The sequence below is a fragment of the Balaenoptera ricei genome, chromosome 11, assembly GCF_028023285.1.
Source record: "Balaenoptera ricei isolate mBalRic1 chromosome 11, mBalRic1.hap2, whole genome shotgun sequence".
NCBI classification, from domain to species: domain Eukaryota; kingdom Metazoa; phylum Chordata; class Mammalia; order Artiodactyla; family Balaenopteridae; genus Balaenoptera; species Balaenoptera ricei.
This window is the reverse complement of record NC_082649.1, coordinates 90,492,614-90,514,221: the sequence shown is the minus strand read 5'-3', so window position 1 is coordinate 90,514,221 and position 21,608 is coordinate 90,492,614. Positions and strand designations below refer to the sequence as shown.

The 21,608-nt window shown below is 38.4% G+C and overlaps 1 protein-coding gene across 2 annotated transcripts in view; it reads left to right on the top strand.

The window, feature by feature from the left end:
• Positions 1-21,608, top strand: part of CNTN3 (contactin 3) — a 328,834-nt gene that overhangs the window by 97,388 nt on the left and 209,838 nt on the right. For both annotated transcript variants that reach the window (XM_059940197.1, XM_059940198.1), the window contains exon 3: positions 16,780-16,906. In XM_059940197.1, the coding sequence (XP_059796180.1) occupies positions 16,780-16,906 (127 nt within the window). The remainder of the gene's footprint in view (positions 1-16,779; positions 16,907-21,608) is intronic.

The window sequence follows — 21,608 nt, the reverse complement described above, 5'->3', positions numbered from 1 at the left end:
TGGTCTCTTCTTATAAGGGCACTAATCCTATTATAAGGACCCCATCCTCATGACTTCATTTAATCCTAATTTCCTCTCAAGGGCCTTTCCTCCTAATGTCACCACTCTGGGGTTGGGGTTTTAACATATGAACTTTGGGGAGGACACAAACATTCAGACAGAAGAAAATCATTCAAGGTTAGAGCAAAGTGTAAAATAGAGTTGGCTCCTAGTTATATGTATTTGTGGCAAGCGTGCAGTAGCTTTGTTAATAATGACGATCAATGTATATTGGAACTGTATTGCATGTCAACCCCAGCTTAAGCAATCTGTTTGTGTTAATTAATTTCATTTAATTCTCCTAATAACTTTATTTTTGTTACTTTACATGAGGAAACTGAGGTACAGAGAGATTATTACTTTGCTTAAAGTCACATGCAGTTAAGTGGAGCCAGGTTTCAAACACAGACTATGTTTCTCTAGATCTGCACTGCCCAGTGTGTTTGGTACTAGCCACATGGGCCTGTTGATCTCTTGAAGCATGGCTAATCCAAATTGAGAGTTGTCATAAGTGTAAAATACACACTGGATTTCAAAGACATATTATGAAAAACGGAGAGAAAATATTCCATTAGCAGTTATATTGATTGCATATTAAATTGATAATATTTTGATATATTGGGATATATACAATATACAAATAAATTAATTTCACCTGTTTCATTTTCCTCTCTTATTACTAGAAAATGTAAACTTATATATGTGTTACGTATCTTTCTTTTTTGGTGATAAAATTTAAGTTCTACTCTCTCAGCAAATTTCCCTTATAGAATACAGTGTTATAAACTATAGTTATACTTCCATTGGAAATTATAAATCTACATTCTGCCCATCACACACTTGGAGAGAAGAGGTAGAGGAAGGCTAGATAAAAAATGTTGGGCGTAGAGATTGCTAAGTCAGGAATGTTGGCATCTTAGCTTTGCTATATACAGACCTTTGCCCCAATAGGATGTTTGTAGGATACATTGGAAGGAAGAAAAACTAAAAGAAAGAAGGCCTGCTTGGAAGTTACTGTCAAGTGAGGGATAACTTATGCCCAGACTAGGGCAGGTGGAGTCAAAAAGATAAGATCGGAGATGAGACAAATTACAGAGTCACAACTGAAAGGATGTGATGGACAATTGGATGGTTGTGCCTGGTGAGGGAGAAGAGATTGTTGAAGGGGACTTTGAGGTTTTGAAGTTGAGTGGGGAGATAATGAGAAAATTAACAGAAATAAGAAACACAGAAGGAGGAAGGGATTTGGATGTGTCTTGGGCATGTTGAGTTTGGAGGTGCTTGAAGAGTGTCTGGGTGATATGAGCTGGAAGTCTGTTGAAACCAAAAGATTAAAACCCAGTTTATGTGTGTGTGTGCATGTGTGTGTGTGTGTGCGTGGCTGGGGTATCAGAGCAGAAGATCAAGATCAAGGGGAGGTGTCTTCATAGTGATACCAGCAAGAAATAGTTGGTAAGAAAGAAAGGAAATACATTGATAACAGTAATCTTTGGTGAAACTGGATTGTATTTATGCTCATACACATACATATGCTTTTGTACACATGCTTCTGTATTGCAGGCTTTGCTCACATTGTCAGTGAGAACAGTACAGTTCAGAGTGTTTGAGGCCCTCTCTCACACACAGCCCGTTAATGAGTTACTGGTCCAGTGCTGTCTTGTTCTAGATTGCCTGAGTTTCTGTCTGTGGAGCTTTCAGCTGCACTAAGCCTTTTCTGAGTGTGGTGTGTTGTAGATCCTCCTACAGCAAAGAACCAAATGGTTCCTCTGTGGTGCCGGGTAAGGGAGAGTGTTGATACTTTTCAGTGTTTGGGAGGCAGGTGTGTGTGTGTGTGTGTGTGTGTGTGTGTGTGTGTGTGCACGCACAACAGACTAGGTGTGCACTGGAAGGAGTTGTGTATTGCAAACATTTTAATGCATTTTCAGCATCTTCTACCTCCTCTCCAGGTGAATAGGCTCAAGTGAATGGACAGAAAGTGTTGCCCCAGGGAGGCTGGGGTACCAAAAGGAAAATGGTGCCTATGAGGTAGATAGAGCTGCTCCGAAGTCAAAAAGTGGGAGGCTTAGTTGGTGTTAACTGGCTCAGGATTGCCTTGGTGGGCCAGGTGGCTGAGGGACACATTGCCATTCATGATACAATTCTAGCCCTGGCCTCTGTGTTTATCTCCTTTGTCGTTCCCTCTTGAGGACGGTCATGTGCTTTTCTGGAATGAATTGTGGACACACACTAATGTGTATCGCTTCAAGTGACTCTGCTGATTCATCCAGCCCACTGCTGAGTGTTTGGAAATGCTCACCAGTGTGGAAATCAGCCGTTTCCTCACTAATACCGGCTGTCAGTCGGTGCCTCTGAGCTTGCATAAAAATAATGCCCATCATTGCTTGGCTGTCCTCCGTGGTAGGCAGTGTGCAAGGTGTTTTACTATGTTTTTCTGTAATTCTCACGTCATCTGTGTGGTGTCCAACTCTTACATACTTTTTATCTTTTGTTTTCTCTCAGTTTTAAAACTTTTTTTTTTTTTTTTTCTTAATATATCATTCGGATCCTGTGACAGTGAAAAAGCCTGAGGGGTATTCCATGGGGATCCCTTTCGCCACTTTCTAGGATCACCTGCCATCGGCCGTTCATCTTTTCCAAACCTCACCCGCACCCAAACCCTCTTCCCATTTCCATAAATTCATAGCTTGGATGTAACAAAATGTCCATAAACAGGCACCGTTTTTGCATCCATATTACTTTCAAAGGAAAATTCTTACTCAAAAACTGCTGCATATTTTAATTGGGGAAGTGGCAGGGCTCCTTAATCCCGTTTTGTTGGTGAACCCTAAGGGTGCCCTGTCGCTTTTTCCTCCCCACCCATGAGACATGAAGATACAATTTATGTTCACTTCTGCATCTTAACTTACTTTGATCATTAGTCCACACTTTAAGTTTGAGACAATGTCAAGTGACAGAACTTTGTGATTAGATATGCAACACTGGATGCTATTTTAGATAAAGATATTTTTAAATTTAAAATTATCTTATGTGGTAGGGAACAATCAAATTATGGATGCATCTTTACATATATAAGTTTCTCTGTGTATAATTTGAAGAAACTATAGGAGAAGATAGTCATTTTATCTGTTCTGATACAGCTTTCCATAAGCTTAAAGTAGTATCACATTATTGAACAGCTTTTTATTTGCCAGCTGTGTCAAGGAGAGAGGCTTAGCCATTTTTCTGTGGTGGGTAATTGTCCAGTGACTGCCAGTTTTCTTTTGTTTTTACAGAAGGCTAGCTAACAATGCCCACGAGGAGCACCACATTTATTTCTTTGAAGGGTGTCAGTGAAAGTGAGAAGGTAAATGACATCCATAAATGGCTGAAACGTTAGAATTTATTTGTCCCTCAGTAGATAAATATATAAATGAAAATTATTCATCATCCTTTTTTATTTATTATTTCTTTTATCTTTCAAATCAATGACACAGTCATTGGAGCCTGAAATAACTGCCGTTGGATTACAAATGCAATCGTGCAGTTTTGGGTCAGTGTGATACTACTACTTACAAAATTCCATGTTAGATGGTTAAGATTAAAATATTGCTGATAATAAAATGTTTGCTCAACATTCTATTCATTTTGAAAAGCATCTGTTGAGTGTGAAACACTGCTTTTTGGTCACACTACATTTTGGGTATTTATTGCTTAAAAAGAAGGAAAAACAACAAACTCGATATTGGCAAAAAAAAGGAAAGACAGAAAACTCCTGCACCCCTCCCTGGCTACCTAGATTTACCAATGTGCTTCCTCTTCCAGCTTCTGCCTGGCAGCTGAGGAATTAAGCTCTTATCTTGGTATTTGACTTACTGCTTTCTCTTTATACCACCCGGGTTTACTTTTCTTATTTATGACACTGCTGGAGACAAAGATAATATTCCCACCTGTCACTTAAACAGGAGGCAATTTGTTCCTTTTAACTAAAAGGACAGTTAAAAAAAAAAAAAAAAGGAGGACTGTCTCAGGTAGACCTGAGCCCCAGCTTGTGATAAGTGACCTTGGGAGACTATTTCAAGGGAGAAGTGGCTCTTTTCTTCGTCTTATTGCATAGTCACTGAAGGCCCATCATCTGTGGAAGGTAGTCAAGAAAGAAAACTTAAGGCATGGTGTGTGATGGTGTGAGATGGTGTAGTGATTCATGAATTCACATCCTCTGAACCTGTGACTCCATTCACTTTTTTTTGCGTGGACACCTTTATGGTGTCTTGTTGACCTGCAAGAGTGGAATTTGTAGGCTGCCGTTTTGAGTGGCTCTGGTGACTAATTCATTGTTAATTCCAAGCATGTGAACATTCTTTGCTCCTCTAATCCTGCAAGCAAGGAGGGGTGGTGAAGGCTGCTATCAACTGGACTTAATGCATCCTGGCAATGCTGGGATCAGTTGCTGCCGTTGTGACGTTGATTGGTTTTGGCCCTGGACATGGGGCACTGGTAAGTTTCAACAGTTATTCGGAGAACACCTGAATACTGGGAATAGCATTTCCCTGTTCTACCTTGTTCATTGCGGCATCATACACTCTCTTGTTCTGTACAACATAAAGGGCAATCTGATGTGCCACCCAGGGAGGTTTACGGACAGATGGCAATATGTGTGTTTTTTGTGTGTTTTTATACTAGCCTTAAGTTTTTGTAGCAGGGCTCCTGGAATTTTAGCCTCCAAATGAGATTTTCATTACTGGGGGTTCTTTCATAGGATTTTTAAATACTTTGACTTTTTGACTGTATAGGAAAACAGAGCTTTTCATTCTGATCCCATGAGTATGCATGTGTGTGTGCACACTCTTGCACGTGATATTTAAACTCAAACATATGTACAAGAAATATATAAAAGTAGTCATATGCAGAGCATAATTATGTAGGTAGTTATGAAGTGTTGGCTGTTGAACAGTGTGCTGCATGGGTTTCTGAGTGACCATCCATCTTTTAGTTAAGATATAATATTTACTGCAGCATATGCAGTGCCCCACATGCCTTTTTTATGTGCTTGATTACACAGCAGAGTAAAATGAGAATCCTCAGTGCTGTGGCAATTATTCCTATTACGGGAGAAGAGAGAAAATAAACATTCAGCTTACAACAGTATAAGAGAATCTCATGTTTTTTTCTGCTTCATGGGGTTTTTGAAAGCTGTTTGCTGTGATTTTGTTGAGTTTTCCATTGATACTGCTTTGGTGAGTAATTATTTGGAAACAGAGTGGAGAGTAAATACTTGTTGGAGAATCGTCTCTCAGTGAGAACTAGTGCCGTGGATGTTATTAAGATTCCTTTTTTAAAAAATATTTTGAAGTTTTCACCCTCCATTGATTAATAGGCACCTTTTGTCTTAGGCATAATACTTGCAATTATTTGCTCAAACCAGATAAGAGAACACAGGTGCCAGTGTTCACAACCACCATGAAGATAGGGACAATTCCATCCTGTTTTTCATGCCATGTAGGTATGAGACTCTAATAAATTAAGTCATTTATCAGACCACAGTGTCATAAGTTACTAGTCCTCAGTCGGAGGTAATTAAAAGTTTTATTTGAGGGCTAAGCAAAAATAGGCAATAGCAATACCATTTATGGCACTGCTGCTGTAATAAAATTTTTTGCTTATCCTTGCAACAAAAGCCCTATAATATTGGTATCATTCCTGCATAACAGTAGAGAACTCAGGGGCTCTGAGAGCTTAAGTGACTTGCCTAAAGCTAGATGGAAGTATTAGGGAAAAAAATCTTGTTTATCCCAAGGCAAAGTCGCTGTTCTGCTAATAGACATGGTCCTTCCTAAAGCAGAGGTCGGCACACATTTTTGTACAATATTCAGATAGTAAATATTTTTGGCTTTATGGCCCATATGGTCTCCGTCATAACTACCCATCTCTGCTACTGTAATGTGAAAGCAGCCATAGACAATACATAAACGAGTGGGCATGGTTGTGTTCCAGTGAAACTATTCATGGACACTGAAATTTGAATTTCATATAATTTTCATGTGTCATGGAATATTATATTTTTGAATAAGGTGTCATAAAAAAACAGATGGCAGTTGAGTTTGGCCCGTGGCCCATAGTTTTCTGACCCCTGTCCTAAAGCATAAATACATGTTTTTTAAGATCATTTTTTGTCAAGCACTTACTGTACTATCGTGGGCAAAGTATTTTGCCGTAAGGCAATAAAAAGCCATAGGTTGGGGAAAAAGGAGGAAACCTGCACACAAATTACTAAAATATAGAGGCTTGAGAGAGGTATAATCCAATTGAATTTCTGATAAAGTGGGATTAATTTTGGCTGGACTATCAAAAGAGACTCTGTGTCTTGAATGATAGACTGCGGAAGCATTCCAGGCAGAAGAATGGTATCAATCAGTTCAAGACAACTTATTTGGTAAACACAGTTATTTTGCACATAATTATAGGCGCAGTTCTTACTGACAACCCAGAATGTGTTACTCCCTGTAGGGCTGCCTTCAGGGAAAGCTGAGAATGTGCTCTCTCTGTATGACAGTGCCCAGATGAGGAGTGCCAGGAGAGAAAGAAGGCCCAGTATTGCTAGACGTACGATTTTTTTTAAAGGTGAAATTTGACTTTATGCCAAATACATTTGGATTTTTAAATGAGGCCAAACCAGAGTTTCCAAATATATATGATGGGTCACATCATACACGTTTCATATTATTAAAGAATCTCAGATTTACAAAACCCTGAAAAGACAGTCTAGCTCAGGTTCTATCTGAAAAACAAACGTGGCTTCCTAAGTAAAGCTCAAATTCTGAGATAAAGAGACAGAACTGTGGAGTGTGTTCAGGCAGCCAACAGGTGACTGATTGAAATCCTAACATTCTATCCTAACCTTAGAAGAATTAGACTAAAGTAAGAATTCCATGCTGGTTATGTGTTAAGTAAATTTGTGGTTCACATAAATGATGTATCACAGATGTGGGGTTGTTTTGCAAAGAGATCCACTCCATGGAATGGTAAAACTTGTGCAAATGCTGATGTTTTGAAACCCTCTTGAAACCCCTCTTGAAAGTAACTTTAAGCACAGAAAACTTCCTTAGAGATCTGGGCAATATACAGCCTACCAAAAGCTCAACTTTTTTTTTTTTTAATGACTCTGGTGACTGTTCAAACAAGTCATTAAAATCCAGAAATGGGGCTTTGCTTCAGCACTCAGAAATTATACAAGAGATTACTAATAAATTGCTGTTGCTTATAAAAGTGCCATTCATATGTGGCTTTAGGGAAGCAGCTCCTGCGTAGTACCTGTGTTTTCAGTACTCTGAGGGAGTGGCTGAATTGTAGGTGACCAAGATCCTGCAAATTGCCCAAACAGAAATAGCCACCTAATAACAGTGAATGCCTTGACTGTAAGAACACAGTGGGGGTATTTCTAAGAGTCAGAGATGCAGTTACTCAGTTAGCTTCTGTAAGTTCATATTTTCATGTAATGGATTATTTTGTAGTTGGACATACATATTCCAGTTGGAGATAGGATACTTGCTTATACAATTGTCCTGAGAATGGCTAGATTCTTTCTTTGATCAGCAATAACATTTTGTAAGTTAAAACCATTTGCAATGAAGCATAAACACACACATTTCCTTTCAAATGTTAATTTACCAAGTTATCCAATATATACAATATGATGGGGATGCTTAGGGGGGTTGAAATGTGTGTTAAATATAGTCACTATCTTATAAAGACTGGGGATGGAGGAGTTGTGAGTGAAAAACAAGTAAACGTAGTATATAGTAGGCTAGGGAAATTGTGATGAATGAAATACACAAAAATTGTTCTAAGAATTCAGAATGGGGAAAGATTACTACTAAATGGTTATATGGAGGAAGGATTAATGAAATAATTTAGTGGAGTTTCTTTAGACTTCCTACATGACTGTAGCTTCTCATACCTACCACCAAAAGGTTCTCCAGAATGGTCGTACCAAAAATATAGAGAGATGTAACTCATCCTCACCAGCCCTCAGGATTATTATTTATAATCCATGTCAGTGTTAATGAAAGCAATAACATTCAAATGAGTACCATTTTTTATTCAGTGTTTAATATTCACTGAGAATAAGGTGACTTGGTAGATGCAAAGTGTCTAGAGTAGGGCCTGATGGTCAGTGTTTATTTTTTCTTTGTTGACATTTGAGACTGTGCATGTGTTTATGAAGTATTTATGACAAGGGATTTTGCTCCATATTATACAGAACTGAGGAACACTGTTTTTTGGAATAAAATATGTTTCCTTCATTGCCAGGCTAGGAGTAGTGCACAATATTGTTTGTTCTCCCCAAGCCTACGGAGGATGTAGCTGTTAAACAGATTTGGAGAAGGCTCTCTTGTCATCACTACATCTTGCAACCACCATTTTGAATGTGGTTGGGTCTTTTCCTTCATTGCCAAGGTTGGTATCATTCTTAAGTGAAGGAAATGAAAGAAATACCTTGCAATCATTACAATTCCACTCCCCCCCCCCCCAGATAATAATCTAGGACACTGGGGACAAGAAAGGATGCTTCTACACCATGGATTATCAAATTGGGGGTAGAAAATGGAATAGAATAGAAGAGAATAGAAAAAATGTTATGATTCAGTATGCGGTGAGAATTAGTATTATTTCAAGAAACTTTTTAATCAGTTGTGTGTGTGTGTATACACATGCACACTGTGTCTACAATAAATCATGATGAAAAATAAATCTTAATTGTGGATCAAATGAAAAATAATTTGACAAATTATTTAATTATTTAAGTTTCTGCAACTCTGAGAAACTTTCCCCTACCAACACCCATAGTTCCAAATACAGTTTTGGGAGTGGTTGTCCTTTGTCCTGCTTTCTTTGATCTCCATACCTACCCTACAACCCAGCTTAATTCCCCTCAGTGGTCTAGAAATATAAAAGCAGGATCCTTGTTTGGGGAAAGAAGTGAGAAGAGAGATCTAGATGGTATTTCATATACTTAGACATTTACAAACACAGTGCTGGCTTCTGCTTATGGAGGTGCAGGCAGGAAAAGAGTATGCTCTTTTCTGCTTTATGAGATTACAGCTGCAAAAATGCTACAAAATGCAATCACCAGTTCTCATTACTTCTTAATGGCTTCTCCATTACAACCATAGGAATTCTTTATTGTCTAACTATTTTTTCATAGAAAACAATAGCCTTCAACTAGAGTTTGATATGAAACATTCTTTCTAAAATACACGAAGAAAGTCATGCTTGGGCCCCAGAAAGCCTTGACCCAATCTCTTTGGTAAAGAATAGAAACCACAAATATAACCAGCTCTATTAAATTCTTTGAGAGAAGTATACTAAAGAAATGTTTTTAAAAGAGTTGATTAATGAAGTGTTTTCAATTCAGTATGATTGGGGAGAACCTTATGAATTTGCACACTTCAGAGATATTCAGTAAAAGTTAGTATAATAGAAAGTGGAGTTATAAGTGTTTTTTTTCTTTTCAAATAAATGAGATATGGATTGTGTATTCCTGGGTGTATTGTACACATGGCACACTGCATCTAACAATAGCACTGTAACATTTTTTTATCATGTGGAGTTGCTATTAAGCCATCTAGCAAGAAAGGTATAATTATGGACTGGGTATTATGGAAAGATGTCAGGGAGATTCGAAAGCACTAGAACTCACATTCATAAAAAGACAATAACATGTATTTAAATAAAGAAAGAGTATTATGAAAACATTTTAATCTACTAAGACTTCAACCCATCTCCTCTAAGTTTGTTTTCTCCCCAGTACATTATTTCCTGCAATATGACTGTAAATTGGTTAAACGTATCACTGAAATGTAAAGATATTTCACAAATCAGAAATATAGCCATTGGATTAAAAGCATCAAGATAAAATATTAGCTACCCTCAGAAGTATTCCCAAATTCTCTTATTTTACTCAACTGTATTACATATTGAATATTCATCCATCCAGTGAAACAGAGGACAACTTTCATCAAAATCTGTGATTGGTTTACTAAAGTGCTAAAGTCCAGATATTTAACCTTAAACATGACTATTAGGTAAGTAAACGTGTATGGGTATGAGTCTTATTGTGTTTTTTGTAGGCAGGTTGCAGTGAGAGGAAAAATACAATTCTTGGTTTAAAAAAATTGTCATGTGTTGAAAAGGATCTGCCACTTTAGGGAGGAGCATTCATTTATGTGAACATTTATTTCTAGTACTTGTAAAGCTTAAACAGCCACTTTCAGTTCTAATTCCGTAACTATTGAATACTGCTTGTCATGCAGTTTCTCCATTTCTGTTTATGGACAAAGCATGAAGTAACGATTGAGCAAATCAAGTAGTAAACTATTAACTTAGCAATTTAAAGAATTTTAGCACTTTCTAATGCCCTCTGTCACGCTGTGACACTCCAGCATTTTTCCTTTTAACCTAATTGCTTGATAACATTTCCAGGTGTGGGAAATGGATGAATTAGTTATTCCTCATGTTTTATTGTCCTTTCTCATCTGAAGTATGCTATATTGTCTTTTCCCTGTTTTTTTTTTTTTTAATTTTTTTTTTTAGCATGTGAGTTAGAGTAGATTGAGCTGCAGGTGACAACGAGTCAGAGGTTTATTTTTCCAACACGTGATGTTTAGAGTTAACGTGGTTCATGTTGGTTCAAGAACTCAAAGATGTGAGGACCCTTTCCTAGAAGCCTCTAGCAGATTTTCCTTTACCTCTTGTTATGGGTTGAAGTGTATCCCCTCAATATTTGTGTGTTGAAGCCCTAATCCTCAGGAACTCGGAATGTGACCTTATTTGGACACAGGGTCATTGCAGATGTAATTAGTGAAGATTAGATCATCAGGGTGGACCCAAATCCATTATGCATGTATCCTTATTAAGGGGGGAAATTTGGATATAGAGACACACAGAGAGGGAAGATGAGGTGAAGAGACCCAGGGAGAAGAGGACACCTATAAGCCAGGGAGACAAGCCTGGAACAGATCCTCACCTCAGAGCCCTCGGAAGAAATCAACCATGCCCACACCTTGATTTGAGAATTCTAGCCTCCAAACTGTGAGACAAATTAAGTTCTGTTGCTTAAACAACCCAGTTTGTGGTACTCTGTTATGGCAGACCTAGCAAACTAATATACCCCTTTTTGGCTGTTACTGGTCTCATAACCCAATCTCCCCTGTCTACCCTGCTTTCCAGTCAAAAACTACAAAGAGTCCTGGAAAGGTAACATATCTGGTGCTTTCAGCATCTCTGATGACAAGGCAAGTTCTGAAGGCAAGGAAAACAATTAGGGAAGAACTGCTGTGTAGACAACCGACAGTATCTGCCACAGCTAGTTTTGCACATGGTGTGCGTGTCTGGCCTTCAAATATTTGTTAAAGAAATGAATTATCTTAAGATTGAATTCTTCAGCCTCCCCTGACATTGGAAGAATATAAATGGAATTTTATTTTAGTCATCCCTTGCTTTTTTTTTTTTTTAAGCATTTTCTAGCTGTAGACCGCCGATGCCAGAATCAAAGGTGATGTCCCACTGCTACAGAGTGTTTCCATCTTAAATTTTCTTTCCTGTGGAATAGTAAGGCCTGGAATTTAGATCTCATCTCACTGGCAGCATATTATTTTACTTTCCTGACCTGGGCTAGAGATCCTTCTGTTTGGGTCAGATATCTCTTTTAACTACATTGAATATTTCTTTCTCGATCCACCTTCTTTTACATTCTGCCTTAAACAGCACTACCAACCCTAGCTCTCTTTTTGGATTTACCCTCTTCATTTCCTCCTTTTTTGTGTCATGTAGCTATGATGTAAGTCAGCAAGGGAAAATGGGGTATGCTTTCCTTTTCTGTAGGAATTTCAGAGATAACACTGTAGTATTTTAGGACTTTTATTTCTTTTAGTAAAAGTAATGCAACTGCCTGCAATCCTTTGTTCCTCTCTGTCATTCTTCATAGAAATTGTATGGAGTATGACCATTAGAATTGATTGGCCACAGCTTGATCTTTTAGTGACATTACCTTAGGAGCTCATAAAGCTTGTACTTACATTCAAAGGGAGTTATTACTAGTAGCCTCTGGGTGTTTGGAGGGGGAAAAAAACACCTCAGGATTGGATTTTTGGAATTATTAATCCTGTTCGGAGGTGTTATATGCCGTTTATTTTAGGTTGTAAACTTAAAATGGAGCTTGGGAGCCAGGCCAGCATATCAAAAAAATGCCCCCGTCACAAAAAGTAAAGTTTAGCATCAATCTAAATGTTACATTGAATCCATTTAGTTAGGCATGAGGCCACCTTCTGTTTTCAGCCAAGCTGCTTTTTGCTGGTTATGAATATCTGTATGAATAGTCAAGGTTTTGTCCTTTGGAGGATCAAAATTAGCTTTGAAGAAACTGTTGGATAATTTCCTTTAGGTTAGCAAAGACTTCAGAATCTTTTCCTATTAAGCTTATATTGCTGGCAGGAGACTAGAACATTATAACCCGGCATCTCTCATCACCGATATTATTCTGGGGAAACAAGATTGAGTGGCCTCTGTGTGTTTTCTGAGTATGAAGCGTGGACCAACCTGTCATGTTTGATTTTTTTCTTTATAAATTTATTTATTTATCTTTGGCTGCATTGGGTCTTCATTGCTGCGCACAGTCTTTCTCTAGTTGCGGTGAGCAGGGGCCACTCTTCGTTGCGGTGCGCGGGCTTCTCATTGCAGTGGCTTCTCTTGTTGCAGAGCACGGCCTCTAGGCGCGCGGGCTTCAGTAGTTGTGGCTCGCGCGGGCTCTAGGGTGCAGGCTCAGTAGTTGTGGCACACGGGCTTAGTTGCTCCGCGGCATGTGGGATCTTCCCGGACCAGGGCTCGAACCCGTGTCCCCTGAATTGGCAGGCGGATTCTTAACCACTGTGCCACCAGGGAAGTTCCTGATTATTAATTTGTACTTAAATTTTAGGAGGTGTTGGAGACTCTTGAATGGCTGCTGATGGTCTGAAAAGCCTTTAGGAGCCTTAAATTTCAGAAATGGCGGGTATGTGCCTCACAGGCTGTTAACTCCAGTGTCATCAGAAAATACTGAAGTTGAAAAAGCAAACTGATGGTTAATTTTCACCTTTGAGCATATTTAGAACAGTGTGGTTTAATGGAAACGGAAAACAAACCAAGACTGTGACCACTGGGGTGTGATCCCAGGTCTCTCACTAAAACACTGTGTTAACTTGGTTGGTTATTTAACCTCTCTGGGTCTCATTTCTTCTGGGGAGGCCAAACAACTACCAGGTGAGAAAATAAGCTCTGGAATTAAAATCTTAGCTTTATCAGTCACCAGCTGTAAATTAATATCTGCCTTATATTGAGTTATTGAGAGAATTTCTTCATTCATCTTAATTGTGTATTCAGCAGATATTGAATATCTGCCATGTTCTAGGAGTTGGGGAGGCAGCAATGAATTAGATACAGATAAATAACAAACACTCATATAAACGTGTATACTGTTTACAGGTAGTGAGAGACAGTGAGATGTGCTGATACGTGGTGGAAGTGAGGGGTGAGTAATGACTTAGAGGGGGGGAGCAGTCTCATTTAAGCTGAGAAGATGACAGTTATGCTGAGTTTTGAATGACAAAAGGAAACCAGAGCACAAGAAGAAGGAAGGTCAACCCAAAGCTCAGCATGTCTGAGAGGCGAAGACAAGGATGGCGGCGCAGCTGGACCTCAGAAAGTAGGGGATGGGTCAAAGGCAGCCTGGGAATAGGGAGATGAGGCTAACAAATAGCTGAGTACAGTGCCTGGCACATAAATGTTAGTAAATTAGCTATTATCATCCCTCTTTCAAAAGGGTCTCAGAAAAAAATATTTCTAAGTATTTAATACCATCATCTAAAATGTATAGCAGTCTCCAGAGAAGAATTAGAACATCATTTGGGAATTTGACTTTTATTGGATGATGATGGATGTTTGGGTTTTCATTGTGGTCACTTGTAGGAAATTTTTAAAAAACCTCTCTTTGTCTTTTGCATTGAAATCACCCCCTTCTTATCTAGACCCAGTTTTCCTTCTGTTGGTTTCCTTCCCCAACTTACCTGCTAGTTTCAAATGTATGTCATTATGTTAAAATATTATTGCTTTCAAGCCCTGTGTACATCAGTTCGTCAGGACAGTGATGCTATACCATCTCCTAAATGAATAAAATATATGTCACTGAAAATAAATCAGAAGCCATTGCACTAGAAAAAATGCTATGAAAAATCCACCCTCTTTGCAAATATTTACAAACAGACATTGTAACAGACAGAAGTATGTTCAAATTAATAAAACACTGTCATTTTTGTATTTATTTTTATGCAGTAAACTGTTTGAAGGGAAAAAATTCAAGAAAATGACAGCATTGGTTCTTTTTTGATTAGGGACTATGTGATTAGTAGCTGTTTCAAAATTCCTTTCTTCTGGAGGTTGTCCTTTTCCGCAAAGGAAAAGTGAGATTTTCTTTTTCCTTGTGACGTTTTCCCCTTATGTGTAAATAAAAACCAGGGACTTGTGGCATTGACATATATGCACTACCAAATGTAAACTAGATAGCTAGTGAGAAGCAGCTGCATAGCACAGGGAGATCAGCTCGGTGCTTTGTGTCCACCTAGAGGGGTGGGATAGGGAAGGTGGGAGGGAGACGTAAGAGAGAGGGGATATGGGGATATATGTATATGTATAGCTGATTTCATTTTGTTAAACAGCAGAAAGTAACAACATTGTAAAGCAAAAAAACAAAAACGAAAACAAAAACCAGGGACTTCCGAGGATAGCCCACTGCTTTCTTAAATCATGGTGGGCAGTAGTAAGGGTTAACTGTATGGTGATGTTGCAGTGGAAGGCTGCCCAGAGTTAGCCAAACTTTGAAGTTTGAGTGCACAGTCCCCAGACTGCCCTCATTTATATCATCAGTTGCGAATTCTGAGTTTGGTTAGTCACGAGAAGAACTGACAGGAGTCACTGAAAGCTGTTATACTCATGATTATGGTTTATTACCGGGAAAAGATACGTATTAAAATCAGCCAAAGGAAGAGAAGCATAGGGCAGACTCTAGAAGAGTCCTGAATGCTAAGCTTTTGTTGTCCCCAGGATGTGTTACCATCCTGGTGTTGATGTGTGACAGCACACGAGGAGTATTGGCACCCAGAAAGCTCGTCAGACCTCAGCATCCAAAGTTTTTACTGGGGCTTCATTCTGCAGTGTCATGGTTGATTGATTGCATATGGGGTTGAGGGCAGTTTCCAAGTCACCTCATCCCATGTGGCCAAATCTCCTACTGTCAGTCATGTGGTTGGTCTTTCTAGTGTGGTCAGCCCCCATCCAGGACTATCAGGTGTGGCCACTCCCACCCTCAGACCCAGGGTGGCCAGTCCTCACACTAAACAAAGGCATTGCTATCAGGTAAGACATAGAGGACCTCCCAAAGGCCAGATTAATGGCAAGGCCAAATTCACTGGGCAGAAGTCCAGAGGGTATCACTACAAGAACTGGAATCAGATAATCTCCAGTGTGTACATTCTGAGAAGCTGTGTGTACTTGCTCGCTTCACCTAACCACTCTTAGATTCCACACTGCTCTTCTGTGCACTGGGAATAATTACGGTACTTACCTCACAGAGCGTGGCGGAGATTAAAGAAAAGATGTGGGCACATGGGGTTCACGTGGTGGCTTTGCTGCTTTTTCTTCATTTCAATGATTATTTTCAGTATTATGTTACTTTATTATTCCAGTTATTATGGGAAACATTTTTATTAATGTTGTAATGTTATTACTTAGTTAAGTAGCCAAAATGGTTTCTGGGCTTTTGGGGGTTACTTTCCGTCTCATTTTCTTTGTCGTCTGTTCATGGGTTGTGTTTGTCTCTTAGTCTGATTATTCATTCTCTGCAACTTTACTGAGCATTTCAAGATAGGAGAGAAAAGAGCTTCCCCCCCCCCCCCCCCCCCCGTGAATATGTTTGTTTTCAGAAAGGCTCTGGTAATGATTATACAATTGCAGTAGCATAAGCATTTGGTGATGGCAATATCTCATTCCTTTTGAAATTCATAGTACAAAGACACAGGTTTTTAATTTTTTGTGTGTGTGTATGTGGAAAGTCTCAGAATGTTCAAGTTCTCTTAACCAACGTAGAAACAGTTTTTAAAGGACACTTGTTCAGTGCTGTATCCTTCTTTTCAATTTGCTAGTAGTAAAATGGAAATCCCACCAAATATTGAGTGTTTTGAGGTCAGAGTGCAAAATAACATTGTCAGCATTCAGATTTGCAGGCATGGTAGGGTTTTATGAGAAAGACAATAGTCAGGGATTCAACTGATTTTCAATACAGCTTAAGTTTTGTAAAGAGGCTTATGACAGAAAGGCGTCCTAGACTAGGTAATTTACCAACGATAATTTTAGGTAGAGTTTATGTTACAAAAAGTAATTAGTACAGCCGTATTTATTCTTTTAAGTAATCTTATTAATATGGCAGTGGTTTTGATAGTAATTTTCATTCTCTTAGAAGTGTTACTAGGCTGTTAAAGATGGCTTAAGTGATGCTTACAAACAAAGCAGTGCCTACAGGGCATCTTTGTGGATGAGGGAAGAAGCAAAGCCTGCTTTTTCTTTCCTTTTTTTTTTTTTAAAGAGCAGACACTAGTTGCTTGCTTTTCTTCTTTAATTGTAGAGTGCAGCTTGTACAGTAGCTTTTACTTATTACGATTATTTTTCCCACCCATGTAGGTGAGCTGCTCTTACAAGGCCCAGTGTTTATTAAAGAACCCAGCAACAGCATTTTTCCTGTTGGTTCAGAGGATAAAAAAATAACTTTAAATTGTGAAGCACGAGGCAACCCTTCACCTCATTACAGGTACAGTGGAATGTTTGAAAATCCAAATTAAGAAAAAACGATGTAGCAATTGTGAACTTTTTTTTGCTTCCGTATATTTATGCTATCAGTAAGAAATCATACATGAAGCTATAGTTGTCTGCTATATTCAGCAGAGTTCATACATAAACATTTGGCTCCATATTGTGTATATTTGATTGATTATCACTTTACAGTAAGATTTCTTGATTAAAGAGAAACATGGTAGAGTCTCTTAAATAAACAATGTTTTTTCATTGATGTGTGGTAAAACAATGTATGGATTTGGATTTACATGTAGTCCTTGGGAACACATCCATCGTGGGGATGAAATTCAATGTGTTGTAAAGGTCTGTAGCAATCATAGTTTGAGAAAAACGTAACAGCATCTATCCTTCCTTTGCTATTTTACTGAGTATATGTTAGAAAGTTCATTAAGTATAGAAGAATAAAATGCATTCCTACTGAAGTCATTTTAATTATTCTTGAAGAGAAAATAAATTTATTATATTTTTTCATGTGAAAGTGTGTATCTCAGATTATATAAATAATGACTTGTTCACTGAAAACTTTCAAACAACACAGAAAGGTATAAGGAAAAAAGAAAAAAAAAGTGAACTCCCATCACCTTAAGATAAAAATATTAACATTTGGGAGATGATGGTGGATTATTTGGATGGGATGGATATTTACTTTATTAAATAATACAAGATTAACGATTTTTACTTTTAGGGGTGCTCAGGGGGCCCACTTTAATGAAGAGATGAATTATTTATAAATAGCATATGCTGCTTTCATATAAATGGTTACGAGAAAATGCTTGAGGCACCTTGAAAACAACATGCTCTTGAGTACTGTGAGCATTTGTCTCAAACACTCTGTTTACAGTATTAGTTCGCTTGGCAAAACCTTTTCTATAACCTGAAGAACAAGCAGACTTCAGCCTTTATTAATGAAATTCTAAATGTTTTGAGTAGATCTTCTATTGTTTGCTTAACCCATGTGGATAACAGAAACGAACAGTCATTGTTAAACTGGGTCAGCATTAGGCTAGAAGGTAGACCTTTGTATTTTTGCATCTGGAAGTAATCAAGGTCAGTTTCTTTCAACAGTAAGCAACAACATATTTATTGAGCACCTGTTGTGTGTTTTCAACAAAATAAATGTAAAGATTCCAGGTTACTGGTTAGAACTGACAGAGGTGATGGAAAGTTTTCTGTCTGCCTCTTCCTTAACCTATAGAAGTAAGAAAAGTATAACATGATTTTATTTTTTTTGGCCGCACTGTGCGGCCTGTGGGATCTTATTTCCCTGACCAGGGATTGAACCTGCGCCCCCTGCATTGGAAGCGTGCAGTCTTAACCACTGGACCACCAGGGAAGTCCCTAACATGATTAAAAAAACAAGAAGCTGTGTTTTATGAGCCAGTCCAATTAACCAGACATAGCACGTACAAAAGCTGAAAATATTTTCTTCTTTTGGGGGAAGATGAACAGATCCACTTAACAAGACATTATCCTGGAAACATTTATTCCTGGCATTTTTGTAGGACATTCTAACACTTCCTAAATGTATCTGTTTGTTTGTCCCTGAAATGGAAGATTATCCTTTTAGACACGACTGTGAATATTATAAAGAATCCATGTAAATGACTCATGTGTGGGCTGGGTTTTTTTGTTGTTGTTGTCAGTAAAGTTATTTCCTAGCATTTATCTTGTGAATAATTTGGTGATAAATGTGTTCAGCTGCAAAATTGTCAAGATACAAGATATAGTCATACAGCAGTTTATTTCTAAATGAATAGATTAATTATGTTTGTAAAGTTTAACCAAACAGCAAGAAGACCTGAGCTTAGAAATCCAGAAACAGCCTTTTGTTGTAATTATTTCTTTATATATCAGGTATTTATTTTAATTCCAGATTAATACATTTAAAGTGATACCAGGTATATTTACACGATGCCATTGTGTAAACATAATGTATTTGTTTAAACATACTGATAATATGTATAAAATGTTGAAAAAATTCTGCCTTTTGCACCGTACTTTTTATGATTTGTTATATGTCCTGAGATATTATATGTTGAAATTCTAAAAAAATCTGTATCTGAGATTAGGAGATGTGTGACTGAAATTGACTTATCGGTTTTAAGTCTGATAAATGAAGAAATTTTACATGCTAGTTATTGTTTTAAAATATTTGGTTTATAGGAAAATAGAGCAGACACTTTCATTATAGCTCGAAAGATTTTCTAAAGCTAAGAATTCTAACCAGTGTTCATCCACGTCTCTACAAATGACCCAATTTCATTCCTTTTTATGGCTGAGTAATATTCCATTGTATATATCTACCACATCTTCTTTATCCATTCAATCTAGAGACTGTCATACAGAGTGAAGTAAGTCAGAAAGAGAAAAACAAATATCGTATATTAACGCATATAGGTGGAACCTAGAAAAATGGCACAGATGAACTGGTTTGCAGGGCAGAAACTGAGACACAGATGTAGAGAACAAATGTATGGACACCAAGGGGGGAAAGCGGCAGGGGGGAGGGGTGGTGGTGGTGGGATGAATTGGGAGATTGGGATTGACATATATACATTAATATATATAAAATGGATAACTAACAAGAACCTGCTGTATAAAAAAATAAATAAAATTCAAAAATTCAAAAACAAACAAAAAAAGAATTCTAACCAGTATAAAATTTCACTTTATAGTCATTAGAAATTGAGACCTTGGGGGCTTCCCTGGTGGCACAGTGGTTATGAATCTGCCTGCCAATGCGGGGGACATGGATTTGAGCCCTGGTCCAGGAAGATCCCACATGCAGCAGAGCAACTGAGCCCGTGTACTACAACTACTGAGCCTGCACTCTAGAGCCCGCGAGCCACAACTACTGAGCCTGCGTGCCACAACTACTGAAGCCTGCACGCCTAGAGCCTGTGCTCCTCAGCAAGAGAAGCCACCGCAATGAGAAACCCGCGCACCGCTACGAAGAATGGCCCCAGCTCACCGCAACTAGAGAAAGCTGGCATGCAGCAACGAAGACCCAACGCAGGCAAAAATAAATTAATTAATTAATTAAAAAAAAAAAAAAGAAATTGAGACATTGAAAAAGCACTAGGGAACCTCTTTTCATTGTGAAAATATTAGGCTTTCCTATAATAAGCAACAACTCCCTGTTATCCATGGTATCTGTATAAGTAATAGGTTGTGCTAATGGAATAAATGGGACTATAGACTGATGTGGGTTGTAATCATGACCGTGTCTACCTAGATAACACCTTCATTTATGGCCTGATTTTTTTCCCTAGCTTTTTTTTTTAAATTTATTTATTTATTTTTGGCTGCGTTGGGTCCTCGTTTCTGTGCGAGGGCTTTCTCCAGTTGCGGCGAGCGGGGGCCACTCTTCATCGCAGTGCGCGGGCCTCTCACTGTCGCGGCCTCTCCCGTTGCGGAGCACAGGCTCCAGACGCGCAGGCTCAGTAGTTGTGGCTCACGGGCTTAGTTGCTCCGTGGCATGTGGGATCCTCCCAGACAGGGCTTGAACCCCTGTCCCCTGCATTGGCAGGCAGATTCTTAACCACTGCGCCACCAGGGAAGCCCCTTTCCCTAGCTTTTGACTTTAGTAGTCAACCAGGTAATATTCTGCATTATTCTTTAATTGTTCCAGAAGAAAATATGCTTGCTTGTTCTTATTTTTTGCTATCCTTTAAAAATTACGGATAAATAGTGTAAATAGGTAATGACTTTGAGGACATAAATAAATAACATGGGGTTTTTTTTTCTTTTTTCTTTTTTTTTTACATAAAGTCAGAGAAAAGAAGCCTTTTTGTAAGTATTTATAAATCTAAGCACATAGATAGAGAGAGAGAGAGGGAGGGAGGGAAAAGAAAGATATCAAGGAGGAAAATTAGCGGTTCGTGTGAAGCTATAAATTAAACGCAGTCCAAACACATTTCCCAAGTTTCAGAATAAAGTCTATGAGTCTTATAAAAAAATGTCCTTTGAAAACCCAGAGCTTGTCTTGTAGACTGAGGCAAACTTCTCTGATGAGAAGTCTTGTCTTTGTTATTATCCCACTGGGTAAAAAGAACTCTTAATTGGCCATATTAGAAATCCAAAAGTTCAGAAATTCTCAAGAGAAATTACTTGTTTTAGGGTTTAATTGAGAATTTTATTCTTTCTTTTGCATCTTCCCGCCTGAGCCCCAAAGCCTGTATTTAAAGGTTAATTAGTATTCAGTCTCATTGTAATTGCTGATGATGCTGAAAGAGGTTACCCTGAGGAAGTATTAATAACTTTTTTAAATGGGAAGGATCTTCTCCAACTTTTCAAAGGGTTAAAAATGCCCATCATTTGCTAAGATGAAAGATCCCAAATAGGAGGCTCCCTGGTCACTTCTACTGATGCCATTCAGCATTAAAAGGGACCGCATATTTGGGTTAGACTGGAGTATAGTATTCAAATGCCAATGGGGACCAGGTAAGTAACAAAACTAAAAGAGGTGGCCCTGCCTTAGGAACATATGGACATACTGAATAATGACTGGAGACCGTCCCACATTCAGCCGCAGGTCCATCCACTGGTCACGACTGCTCCTTAACACTAGCCGGTTGTTACCATCCAGGAGTCCTGGTCCAATATTACAAAACCTTTTCAAGAGATGTTTAAAATTGAGAAATTTTCTTTTTTGAATC